This window comes from Oryctolagus cuniculus, chromosome 13, assembly GCF_051225735.1.
Source record: "Oryctolagus cuniculus isolate XC-2025 breed Fujian yellow rabbit chromosome 13, ASM5122573v1, whole genome shotgun sequence".
Lineage (NCBI taxonomy): Eukaryota > Metazoa > Chordata > Mammalia > Lagomorpha > Leporidae > Oryctolagus > Oryctolagus cuniculus.
Window position 1 is genome coordinate 111,181,972 of NC_142879.1, and position 11,466 is coordinate 111,193,437.

General features: G+C 58.0%; 1 protein-coding gene across 1 annotated transcript; it reads right to left on the bottom strand.

Moving 5' to 3' along the window:
• Positions 1–2,869: 2,869 nt before the first annotated feature.
• Positions 2,870–6,585, bottom strand: LOC149122864 (golgin subfamily A member 2-like). Its single transcript, XM_089311283.1, has 3 exons — positions 6,505–6,585; positions 5,879–5,966; positions 2,870–5,526 (listed from the first exon to the last, which is right to left on the bottom strand). The coding sequence occupies exons 1-3, from the start codon at positions 6,583–6,585 to the stop codon at positions 4,793–4,795; spliced, it is 903 nt and encodes a 300-aa protein (XP_089167409.1). The 3' UTR covers positions 2,870–4,792.
• Between the last annotated feature and the right edge of the window lie 4,881 nt (positions 6,586–11,466).

The window sequence follows — 11,466 nt, forward strand, 5'->3', positions numbered from 1 at the left end:
AGGGGGGACCTTGCCAAGTCCGACACACTGTCTCTCTCTCAGTCACGTTGGTGCCAGATGTTGCTGTGGATTCATTCTGAGAGGAGGAGCGTGGTGGTGGCAAGAGGTGCAGAGTCACCACACAGATGCCGGGAGTTGGGTGAAAGCAGGCCAGAGGTGAGCAGACAGCAGACTTGTCTATTTCAGTTGGTGCAGCAGCTTATATAGCCGAGACAACCAATCTTGTCAAGGGGCAGTTTATGCCCTGACTAATCACAGCCAGTTGCCAGGCAGGCTCCATTGCCAGGTGGTTTCCCAGGGAGTTTCTGAAGCAATTCCTGAGTAACTGACACTTTCTTGCCAGCGGCCATCTTGGCATGGCCTTCTCACTATACCACACGATCCCTTGAGGGTGCAGGGGCCCTGACATGTGGTGCCAGTACCCCCTGAGCCATGAGGGTGCCAGTGCCCCTGAGCCATGAGGGTGCCAGCATCCCCAGCCCCATGAGTGTGCCTGAACTACCAACCCCATAAGGGTGGCAGCTGCCCCTGACCCTGTGAGGATGGCTGCCGCCCGACCTGGTGAGGGTCGCTGTGGCCACCAACCCCGTGAGGGTGCCCATGCCCCCTGACCTGTGAGGGTGCCTCTGTTCCCCGACCCATGAGGTTGCCAGCACCTGCCAACCCCTGTGGTGCCAATGCCCTCCATCCCCCATGAGGATTTCTGAGCCCACCCAATGGGGGGAGGTTGTCTACATGCCCCCCCCCACATAGTGGCAGTCACAGCTACCCCCAGCCCTCCCCCACCCCAACCACAGCCCACAGGTGGGCTTTCTTCAGTCTTCCTGGGCAGACAAAACTCCGGGAGGCTCCCGAGCTGTCTTTCAGAATCCCTCTCAGTGGCCCCTGAGGAGCGTCAGCCAAGGTAGGTACCTGCCACTCTGCCTGCCTCAGGACAGCATCTGCCCCACTGTACCAGCCCCACACTGGGGGGCACCCCTGGGACCTCAGGGCCAGGCCCCTCCCTCTCCCTACTGCAGCTCCAGACTCCCTCTTTCCTGTTTCTGTCCTTGGGCCAGCTGACTATCTCCTCTCCCTTCCCAGGCAGCCTCGGGACTCAGTGCAGCTGCCCAGGGCCTCCGTGGCTGAGCCTAGGGGTTCTTGGGACAGGATCCACACCACTGGCAGATGTGGGTGCCCTCTGAGCTGTCAGAGAGGTCAGGGAGCTTGTGGTTGATGGTGTAGGGGCTGGGAACTTGGGGGGTGTAGTTGTGGGACAGCCAGAGGTCTTTGAACTTCCTCCTGGATGTGCCACACCTGCCCCAATCGGAGCTGTGCTGCTGGGGGCAGGGGGGTATCCTGCCCCCTGGCCTGGGAGCCCCAGCACAGGCCAGGGTGACAGGCTGGAGGTCACCTTGTCCCTTGGGTGTGCAGTTGAGAGTGGCCAGGGGTGAAGCCTTCGGTTGCTTGATGACCTCAAAGCCTGAGAATCCTCTGCACCCATCAGCCCAGGCGAGGCAGGGACACACAGCCTCCTGCCTCCCTCCTGGGCATTGTCACACCTGCTACTGGCTGAAGGTGGGGTCCTCAGCCCCAGATGAAGCCCCGTAGCCCGGGCAGGTCAGCTACTCTGAGCTCCACCCGGCTGGACCGCAGAGTTGGCCCAGGGCCCCACCTGCCACTCTTCGCTGGCTTCTGACTCTCCCTCTTCTGCTTTTCCCCAGCAGGGAGGGCCCCGCCTCGCCTCCACATCCTGCAGCCCCCCAAGCAGCCGAGGCTCCCCTCTTAGATTTGGGAGTTTGTGGCTGCCTGCCCGCCCTGCTTCCCCAGGGTCCCCGCTGAGGACGCTGGGCTTTTTGAGCACCCGAGGGGCCTCTGGCACCCCCTCCAGCCATCCGTTTTAGCTGCGCACTCCTGGTTCAAGCAAGGTTCTTCCTCCTGTCTTTCTCCATCAGGCCTGCTGGCTGCCACATGAGCCTCCCGAGGCTAGTGCTGGCCCTGGCCATTGGGTCCAAAGGCAGGGCCATCAGGGAGGAGGGAAGTCTGAGAGGGCCAGGCTTGTGTCAGGACTGTGGCTTTTGGTGTGTGAGAGGTGGCGTGAGTGGCAAGGGAGGCCCTCTCCAGCCTCCACCCCGACTCACCGGAAGCTCTGGTCACCCACTCCAGCTCGTCCTCCCATCTTCCTTCCCCTTCCTGTCCATGGCCTTTTCCAGAAAGTTCACCCACGTGCCCACCTGCTGCTGCTTCCCACCTCCGCCCTGCCCACCAGTGCCATGGCCTGGCTGTTCTTGCCTTACCACCTGTCTCCCTCCTCTCTCTCCGCTGTTCTCTCTGCTTTCTCTCCCACTGCCAGACGATTGGGTCAGGCAAGTCTGTCCTGTCCAGAGTGTCCCAGGCTCCCCTTCAACCTCTAACCAGATCTCTCCTCTTCCTTGGAGACCTCCCTTTCCAAGCCTGCCCAGACACCTGCTCTGTGACTTGACAGTGGCCCTCAGCCCCAAAGCCTCCCCTTCATCTATGACTTTCTGTTATGTGGTGAGCTGACACCTCCAGGCATGACCTTGGTGAAAATTTGTGCCCCTCTGTGGTCCTGCTCCTGCCCTGTTCTATAAATATCTATAAATACTCATACACACACACACACACACACACACACCTGGCAGTGCCCCCGGAGTCGCAGTGTAAGGAGGGCAGCCTGGAAGAGGCTTCTTCATCCCACTGAACGCTCAGCACAGCACAGAGGCTGCCCACTGCTGACAGGCCCTGCTGCCCTGTGCAGTGCCCACCCGCAGCACAGCAGACTCTGGGCCCTGCGACAAAGTTGCCACACACGGGGCCAAGCAGTATGGCTCAATTTGTTTATTTCAAGATAATAACAGGAGCCACATCACCAGGGTGCCACAACCCTGTCTCCGCCTCTTTCCTGGGCCATAGACTGTCAATAAATAAGTTTCCCAGCCCCAAATAATTATTACGACCTCCTCCTCATTTGCGAGCTCCAGCCTCAGCTATGATACAGGGGAGGCCCTACCCCCAGAATATACAAAATGTTACACATGTACAATATGTACATGGGGTGGGGGTGGGGAGGCCCACTGGAGGCAGCCTCTTCCCCTCATCAGGCCTAGAGTTAGCCCAAACTGTTCTAGGGCCTGACAGAATGCTGCCTACTGCCCTGCCTCAAAGTGCCTCCAAAGAAAAGGGAGTCCCCCGAATGCCTGCCTCAGCCCTGCCTGGCTGGTGTGCCTCTTAGTAAGGGGACAGGCGCCCCTGCATCGCCTGCCCCAGCCGACCCTTTGAGGGCTGTTGACCATGCCTCCCAGCTGGCCTGCCTGGGGGCACAGGCATGGAGTGAAGAGCTGGACCACGCCTGGCCTACCGTGAGTGCCATCTGTGGTAAGCACCCAGCCTGCAGTTAGCCTCTGCTTGCCCAGGCCATCCTGCGATTTGGGACCAGGAGCCTCCCTGAATAAGGGACTGCCCTCGCCCAGAGATGACCCTCATCCTATTGTGCCCTCCTTGCCCATATACCCTTACCCATGATGCCCTGGCCCAGAAATGACCCTTACCCATGATGCCCCTGGCCTGGAAGTGACCCTTGCCCATGATGATGCCCCTGCCCCAGAAGTGACCCCTGCCCAGTGATGCCCTTGCCTGGGTGCCCCCGCCCAGCAATGACCCTCACTCAGATGCCCTCCTCGCCCTGATGCCCTCATGTCTGTGCCTGCTGATGCCCCCACGTGATGTTCCCGGCCAGATTATGCTGGCCAGGCTGACAGTTAGCCCCAAGAGGGGCGATGAAAACTGCCTGGCTGACTTGCCCAAGTGGATGAGCACCCCCTGGTCTTGGCTGTTCTGGGGGCCACACAAATGCTGCCTGTGTTGGTCACGGCCTCTGAGGATGGAGCTGGAAATGAGGAGGCCCCAGGAGCCCCCAGGGTCCTCCAGAGAGGCAGCCTAAAGAGGCCTTTCTCTCCCCATCAGGGGTTCTGGCTAGGGAGGGAAGGGAACTGGGAAGGAACGGCAGGGGATAGGGTGGCTAGCAGGGGTGGAGTGGCAAGGATGGGGTTGGGGCTCCCCAGGCTGATGGCATCTGGTGTTATACGATAATGTCGTCATGCTTGTCAGCCCGGTAGAAGAAGGGGATGCAGTGGTTGGTGCCCAGGCCTGGGTGCTCCTGGGGGTTCTGCATCTCCTGTGGCTGCTTCCTGAGCTGCTGCGCAGTAGGGTTCTGCTTGTGTAGCGCCTTCTTCTCAGAGTGCAGCTGTGTGTAGGTGGCCACGTGCTGCTGCAGGTGGAACAGGCACTGGTCGTGCTGTTGGTGCAGACCCTGAGCCTCCTGGCTCTTCAGCTCCATCTGCAGAAGACCAAGGGGGGTGGGGGGAGCATGAGGGCAGGTGGGGGTTGCTAACCGATTCCACTGGTTGCACGGGAGTGGCACAGAGCCCCGTGTCTCCTGCACCCAGCCTCACACCTCATCCCGTTCTTTCCCATCACTTTAACTTGAGGCCACACACGAGAGGGAAGGCATCAGCTGTTAGGGGAACACTCGTGCCTAATACTTTACCCGCACAATCTCAGCTCATCCTCAACACCTGTATAAGGAAAAAATGCTAAGTTCCTTTGTCAGGAATCTGAGGCTTAGCAAAGGGTAGCCTTTGTGTAGTGACCAGTGGAGCTGGGTGACACGCCTCTCGTGGGACAATGACGTCTAGACCCGGGAGGAGCCCGGGGCTACCAGCTCTAAGAGTCACAGGACAGTCGACATGGAGGTCACCTGTCACTCCAGACTGGAGCGGCCTCCCTCCTGGGCCTAGCACTGCCCTTCCCAGAGACTTGTCTCCATGGCCCAGTCCTTCACAGTTGGGCTGAGCATTACCGTTTCCTTCAGCTCCCCCAGCTTCTCCTGCAGCTGGCCGAGTTTCCTGCTCTGCCTGCAGCAAGAGGGTGAGCCGCATGTTGTCATTGCTCTGCACAGAGAGAAGCAATCCATTGCCACCCAAAGTGGCTGCATCTGGATCCCAGCACCAGGTGCCCACCTCCCACAGTGCCGGGAGGGCTGGAAACTCAGCCCCTCTCCTCCGACAGACATTTGAGCAGGGTCCTGGCTCACAGGGCGCCTGCCTAGGTCATCACCATCCCCTTTGGTGGGGGGGAAGTGAAGGCCCAGAGGGAAGTGTTTTGTACCAGAGGCCTTGCCCAGGGAGGCCGAACACACCAGTCTCACGAAGTCATCCTGCAGCTCGGCCAGCTGCTCCTTGAGCTCCCGGTTCTGCAGGAGCGCGCGGCTGATGGTCACGTGGTCGCTCTGTGTGCGTTCCTCGGCCTGGTTGCCCCACAGCTCCACCTCCCACTCCAGCTGTAGCAGCCACTGTTCCTGCTGCTGGTTCATGCGACTCAGGCCTGCGTTGTCCTGCACCTGGGCCTGCAGCTGCCCCGCCAGGCTCTCCAGCTCCTTCTGCAGCTGCTCAGCCTGCGCCTGCAGCTGCTGTTCCACCTCCGACAGCCCCGCGGGGGAAGTTGGGGACTCTGGGGTGGGAGGCTCAGCTGAGAAAGGAAGCAGCCATCAGGGGCCCCAGCCTCTGGGTTTTCAAAAAGCTCCTGCTTGGTCCTTAGCTCCTCAGGCCAACTGCTTGCCCCCACCCCGGTGCTGGCTTCTTGGCTAATAACTTTCCATATTCAGATGGTCATTACCCTTCCAAGCCAGGACACAGAGTGCTTGACCGTGCATGGTGGACAGTGGGTATGCCACCCCTATTTACAGATGAGGTCACCGAGGCTCAGAGAGATGACAAGACTTGCCATCCACTGGCACAGACCTGCTTCCCTCTGCCACAACACCCCTCACCGGGGCACCTGACACCTATCCTGCTCCCAGGCCACCTCTTCCCCTGCTTACCCATCTGGCTCTTGAGCTCGGCCACGGTGGTCTCCAGCTCCCGCACCTGACTCAGGCTGTGCTCCTTCTCCTCCCTCAGTGTGCAGAGCTGCCCAGAGCACAGGGAAAAGAGCCATGAGCAGGGGCCACTGCCTCCCTCTAAACCGATGCTGCCCCCAAAACCCAAACACACAGCCACCTCTGGCTGCAGGCCACAGCAGGTGCACTTGCTGTACTGTGCAACTTAGGAAGCAGCAGGGGACGGCCTCCTGGGATCCTGACACCCACACAGGAGGTCTGGATTGAGTTTCAATCTCCTGGCTTCAGCCCTGGCTGTTGAAGGCATTTGGAAAATGAACTAGTGGATGGAAGATCTCCCTCCATCTCTGTCTGTCTGCCTCTGCCTTTCCAATGAAACTGAGATGCTTAAATACACATTTTTGAAAAGCTGTATCACTGAGATTCTGATTGTGTAGATCTAGGCAGGGGCTCTGTGCAGAATGCTAGCAATTTCTGGAGGATTCTAGGGCAGGACCAGAATAAGGATTCAGAATTTCCATCTCTTGGCTGAGGGCCTCCCTGACAGTCCCTGGGGATGGTGGCCCCCGCGGGCTAGGGCTGGGGCTCCATGGGCTGCAGCCTCTTACTTGTTGCAGCAGCAGCTCAGACATTTCCAGCTTCTTCTGCAGCTCCTCCATGCCCAGCTGCAGGGTCTTCTTTTCAGTCATGAGGACTCCAAGCCTCTCTCAGAGCTCAGAGTTCTGCTGCTTCAGGTCCTCATTGTTTTTGCTGTGGTGAGAGGAATGAGCAAACAGAGAGCACCACTTTGGTGACCAACCAATCTTTTTGCTGCACCTGCCAAGAACCTTGGTGTTGGGGGGGGGGTCCCCAATAATCAGGTCACTCCTGTGGCAGGCCAGAGACAGGACCTGAGCTGCCTGAGGCCATCGCATGAGCTGGTGGCACAGCTGGGACCAGAGCTTGGCTCTGCACACGTCCCAGCCTGTACAGCCACTTCCTCCTCATGCTCCCCGGCACCCCTCCCCTCATCACCTGTACTAAGGTCCCCCAGACTCCTCCCCACCGCCTTCCCCTTCTTACTTGTTCTTGTATAACAGCAGTTTCAGAGCATCTCGCTCTTTGGTCAGCTCCTTGGTGTGCTGCAAACACAGAAAAGCTAAATCAGATCTCAGGGACCCTGGAGGGGGATGGGGTGGGGTGTAGACCCAGCAGCCGTGCCATGAGCAGACACAGAAATCACATTACTTTTTCCACTTGCTCCATAGTTTCTTGGTTCTGTTGTTTCTGTGGGGAGAGTCAAAGAAAGGAAGGTGACTAAGGATGTCCCCTCTACTCCACTCCCAGAGCAAGAAGGGGTGGGCAGGGGGCCAGAGTGGGATTGGCACATTCTCAGACCCTATGGGCACAGGACCTGTCCCGAGGCTCCCAAGGAAAGAGCATGTGGGTCTTTGCTGGTTTTTGCTCACAGCTATGAACCGCATCTGAATCAGGATTCTTCTTAGGGGACAGTAAGGTGAGCCTCCAGAAACGGAATGTGAGAAAAGATGGGCTTTCCACTAGGTTTGGATTTACAGGGGTGTGCACATCGTTTGACAGTTCAGCACGTGCTACATAGGGGTTGGGGCTGCTCTTAACAGCGGGGATACAGGAATGAAAAGCACAGGTAAGATCCCTTCTCTCCCTGAGGTTGACGTCCCAGGGAGCCTGGAAATCTTGGATTCTTAGAGCTAAAAGAGACTTTTGACAACTGCCATTTCCACCTCCTTGGGAAACTCAAGCCCAGGGTGGAGAGGCGCTTGTCCAAACTCAAAGTTCAGGTCAGGGCCTGAGTCAGGGTGGGGACATGAGGCTCATGGCCAGCACTGAACAAGAGGCCACAATCCCAGGGCTGTGTGGCCAGGGTGCAAGCAGGGGTGTCTGGAAAAGAGAGGAGGTGGAGAGGGTAGCAACAGGATGAGAGCCATGCTGCATGCTCCATGTTCTGGGGTCCCTCCAGCTGAGACCTGGCCCACCCAGCACCCCACTCTCCCTCAGCACCAGGGGGCCCCCAGCCCCTTTCTTCAGAGCCCATGGGGAAACAGAAGCCCAGGGTGGGCAGCATGGAATCAGGGGACCCCACTGGGCTCTTACCAATTCCTCTATGGTGTTACTGAATTGTTTGTTTGTTAGATAGCTGGAGTCCAGGGCTACTGCCAGCTCTTGGTACTGGCTCTGAGGTGCATGCAGAGAGGAGGAGTTGCAGGAGGGTTTGAGGAGAGGTAGAGAGAGCAGTCAGTAGGGCTGGTGGGGGTGGCACGGGCTATCTCAGCTGGCAGCAGGGCACTCAGCCCCAGCTGTGGGAGAAGAGGGGGGCTGGCCCTGCAGAGCCACTCACCTCCAGATCCTTCATGTAGGAAGATGTGAGGCCCTCTCCATTGATGTAGGACGTTGACTAGAAGAGACAAGAGCTCTCATGGAGATGCTACATCCTCCACCGCCAAGTCCCTACCCTCGGACTACCTCTCCCCCCCACCTCCACCTGGCAACTCCTCTGCCCAGCTTGGCCTCTTCCTCTCCTCACCCTCTATGCCAGCTTCTCCTGGGTCTCACTGTTATATCTCAATGTTAGCTGTCGCAAAGCACACCGGACACCGGAGTAAGGGAAAGGGTTTATTGGGGAACAACCTACAGACTGGAGTGAAGGAGCGGCAAAGGAAAAAAGGGAGGGAGACTGTAAGAGAGAGAGACAGAGACGAGAAGAGCTAGCAAGGAGAGAAGATAAAGCAGAGGAGAGGAGAGAGGAGAGCTGAGCCAAGAGCCCAGAGGAGGAGGCTGGAGAGAGGAACTGAGAGAGAGAGAGCAGGAGAGAAGGGGCAAGAGAGCACGTGTTCAGGAACAGGCCCTTTTAAAACTTTGCCTGAGGGCGGGCAGGGAAGCAGGAGCAGCCAATCCCATTAGGATGGGGGTGGAGCCTGGCTCAGGTAGCTGGGCCATGCAGCCAACTGCGCCAGTTTCCTAACACTCATCACCGTCCCCCTCCATTCCCAAGTGATGCTCTCCCTGTGCTTCCTGCGCTGAGATACATGGTCACTGTTCTCATGGCCACGTCCTTCATCTGTATGGCTTCCAAGAAGAAGCCATCACCCAGCCTGCCCAACACGGCCCAGCAGGTCAGTCTCTCCCAGGATCTCCCCATCTCTCAGGAATCCCAGCCTCCATTTCTGTCCTTTCCTCTCTCTCCTCCCTTCCTGAGTCCCAGTGTCTGGGGTACCTCAGAGACAAGACCATTGAGCTGCCAAGCAGGTTGATGCAGGCTCTCTGTGGAGGACAATGTCCTAGGGACAGGCACATAGAGGTCAGGAGTGCAGGGGCTTGATGCAAAAGAGGTCCTTGGGCCGTGGCCTGCCCTCACTCCCACGGCTTAGGGACTGCTGCCCGCACAGGAAGACACTCACTTGATCTCATCTGTGAGGACAGGGCCATGGTCAGCATCATGGATCTGAGGGAGAAGAAAGAGAGTGATCACCTGATTTCCAGTAAGAACCACCCAGGGGTGGCAGGAGCCCAGTTCCTTCCAGCAACCTGACACTGCCACAAGCTCAAGAGAAAGCCCCATCTTGGCCTCCCCCACCCCAGTGCCAGGAAGGGTGCCTCGCATTGGGAACCAAGCTGCGGGAAGAAAGAAGAGAAGGCACAGCAGGCGCAGTCCTCTGGGAAGGGTGCCTGGCACTGGGAACCAAGCTGCTGGAAGAAAGGAGACGAGAAGGCACAGCAGGCGCAGTCCTCTGGGAAGGGAGATGGTGCAAGCATACAGGGGTAGCAGGCACAAGGACGGAGGCAAACCTGAGTTGGTGCCATGCTAGTTAGACTAGCGCCAGGAGGCGCTAAACCGCCAAGTAACACGGTGGCATCAGCAGAGGGTGGTGCAGGAGCAGCGCGGTCTTTGGGCGCCTGTCAGGGAACAGAGCAGGGGGTTAGGGGGCCATGCAGGAGAGGAGGTGCCTCGCTGCCATGGACACAAGGGCGCAGAGCAGGTAGGAAGATGTAGCAGTCAGAGTGACAGTCACACATGCTGGGAACCACAGGGGTTGTGGGAATGGCTTGCCCAGGCTTGGGGACATGTGGCATCTTTTCAGGTGGCCAAAGCTCAAAGGAAGGGGGCTACGACCTCCATGGACATGAGGCCCTGGTTCTCCCTAGACCTCAGCAATGGCTCTGACCTCCGGCAGCCACAGCAGGCAGAAGGAACAGGCACCAAAATCAGGGAGCATGGCAGTGTTCTTCCAGGAATCCAGTCTCTGCCACACAGTGACCCTAACTCTAGGCCCCTGCTGGGCCGAGGCTGCTGGTGGTGACGGGGCTCCCTCCAGGTAGCTCTCTGCTGCTGCCCTCTCCTGCTCTCTGCCCTTTCTCCCTGCCCTCCTCTCTGCCTCAACCATCAGCTGTAGTTCTCTGATTCAGGCCTTTCCAAGGAGAAATGTTGCCCAAGAAGCCCCTCCCTGCTTTCTGGAGATAAAATCAACCACAGCGCCTCATGGGCATACCTCTCAGCCCAATTTCGCAGCTCCAGAAACACCTACTCTACCAAAAGAAGCCAGGAAATCACAGGTAAGACGTCTGCTCTTTGACTTGGCACATGGAGGTCATGGCGCCTCATTGCCAGAAAAACTGCTAGGGAACAATGCGGGGATCTAGTGCTTGGAGACATGGAGAAGCCTCTCCACCTTCTTCCCAGCAGGACCTCCTCCCTCGGCCAGCCCCATCCAGCTTCTCCCCGGGCTCAGGCCTAACTCTTGGTCCATGCATCTGGCTCTAGAGACCACCTCATCTCAGCAGGCCAGACGGCCGCACACAGCCAAGATGACTGAACAAGTGACAGCAGCCAGAGGAGCAGAGTGGAGGCAGGGAGTTGCTGCCTGCTCTCTGGACTCTTCAGCCCGGCCTCTGAAAACCCCAATCGGCTGCCTCCTTAGAGTCCAGGCTGCAAAGTCTACAGATGAGGATGAGGAGTGCTGAGTCTGCAGTTGTACCTTTGGAGAGTGGACCAGCAGATGGAACACTTCTCTCTCCCTCTCTCCCTCTCTCTCTCTCTCTCATCTTGGCTTCTCTATAACTGTGCTGTTCAAATACAAAAATAAGTAAAAGAAAATAGAATCTATGCACTGTGATTACTTTGTGAAAAACCCAGTCACAATGCTACTTCTGAAGGTGGAGCTTCGGCTGTTGTCAGGACACCAGATGAGAAGCCTGCACATCCCATCATGTCTGAAGGTGGAGCTTCGACTGGGCATCAGGACACCAGATGAGAAGCCTGCACCTGGCTTTCAGTATGAAGGTGGAGCTTCGCCTGGGTGTCAGGACACCAGGTGAGAAGCCCGTACCTCGCTTTCAGTTTGAAGGAGGAGCTTCGCCTGGGTGTCAGGACACCAGATAAGAAGCCTGCACCTCACATCACATCTGAAGGAGGAGCTTCGCATGGGCATAGGGACACCAGATGAGAAGCCTGCACCTGATTTCACTCTGAAGGTGGAGCTTCGCCTGGGTGTCAGGACACCAGATGACAAGCTTGCACCTGGCTTTCAGTCTGAAGGTGGAGCTTCACTTGGGCA

Excerpts from the sequence above, each read along its gene's own strand:
- LOC149122864 (XM_089311283.1), bottom strand. The coding sequence starts at position 6,585 with ATGACTGAAAAGAAGACCCTGCAGCTGGGCATGGAGGAGCTGCAGAAG. Across the intron at positions 5,967-6,504 it reads CTGAGCTGCTGCTGCAACAA|CTCTGCACACTGAGGGAGGA; the intron begins GTAAGAGGCTGC and ends TGCTCTGGGCAG. Across the intron at positions 5,527-5,878 it reads CGAGCTCAAGAGCCAGATGG|CTGAGCCTCCCACCCCAGAG; the intron begins GTAAGCAGGGGA and ends TTCCTTTCTCAG.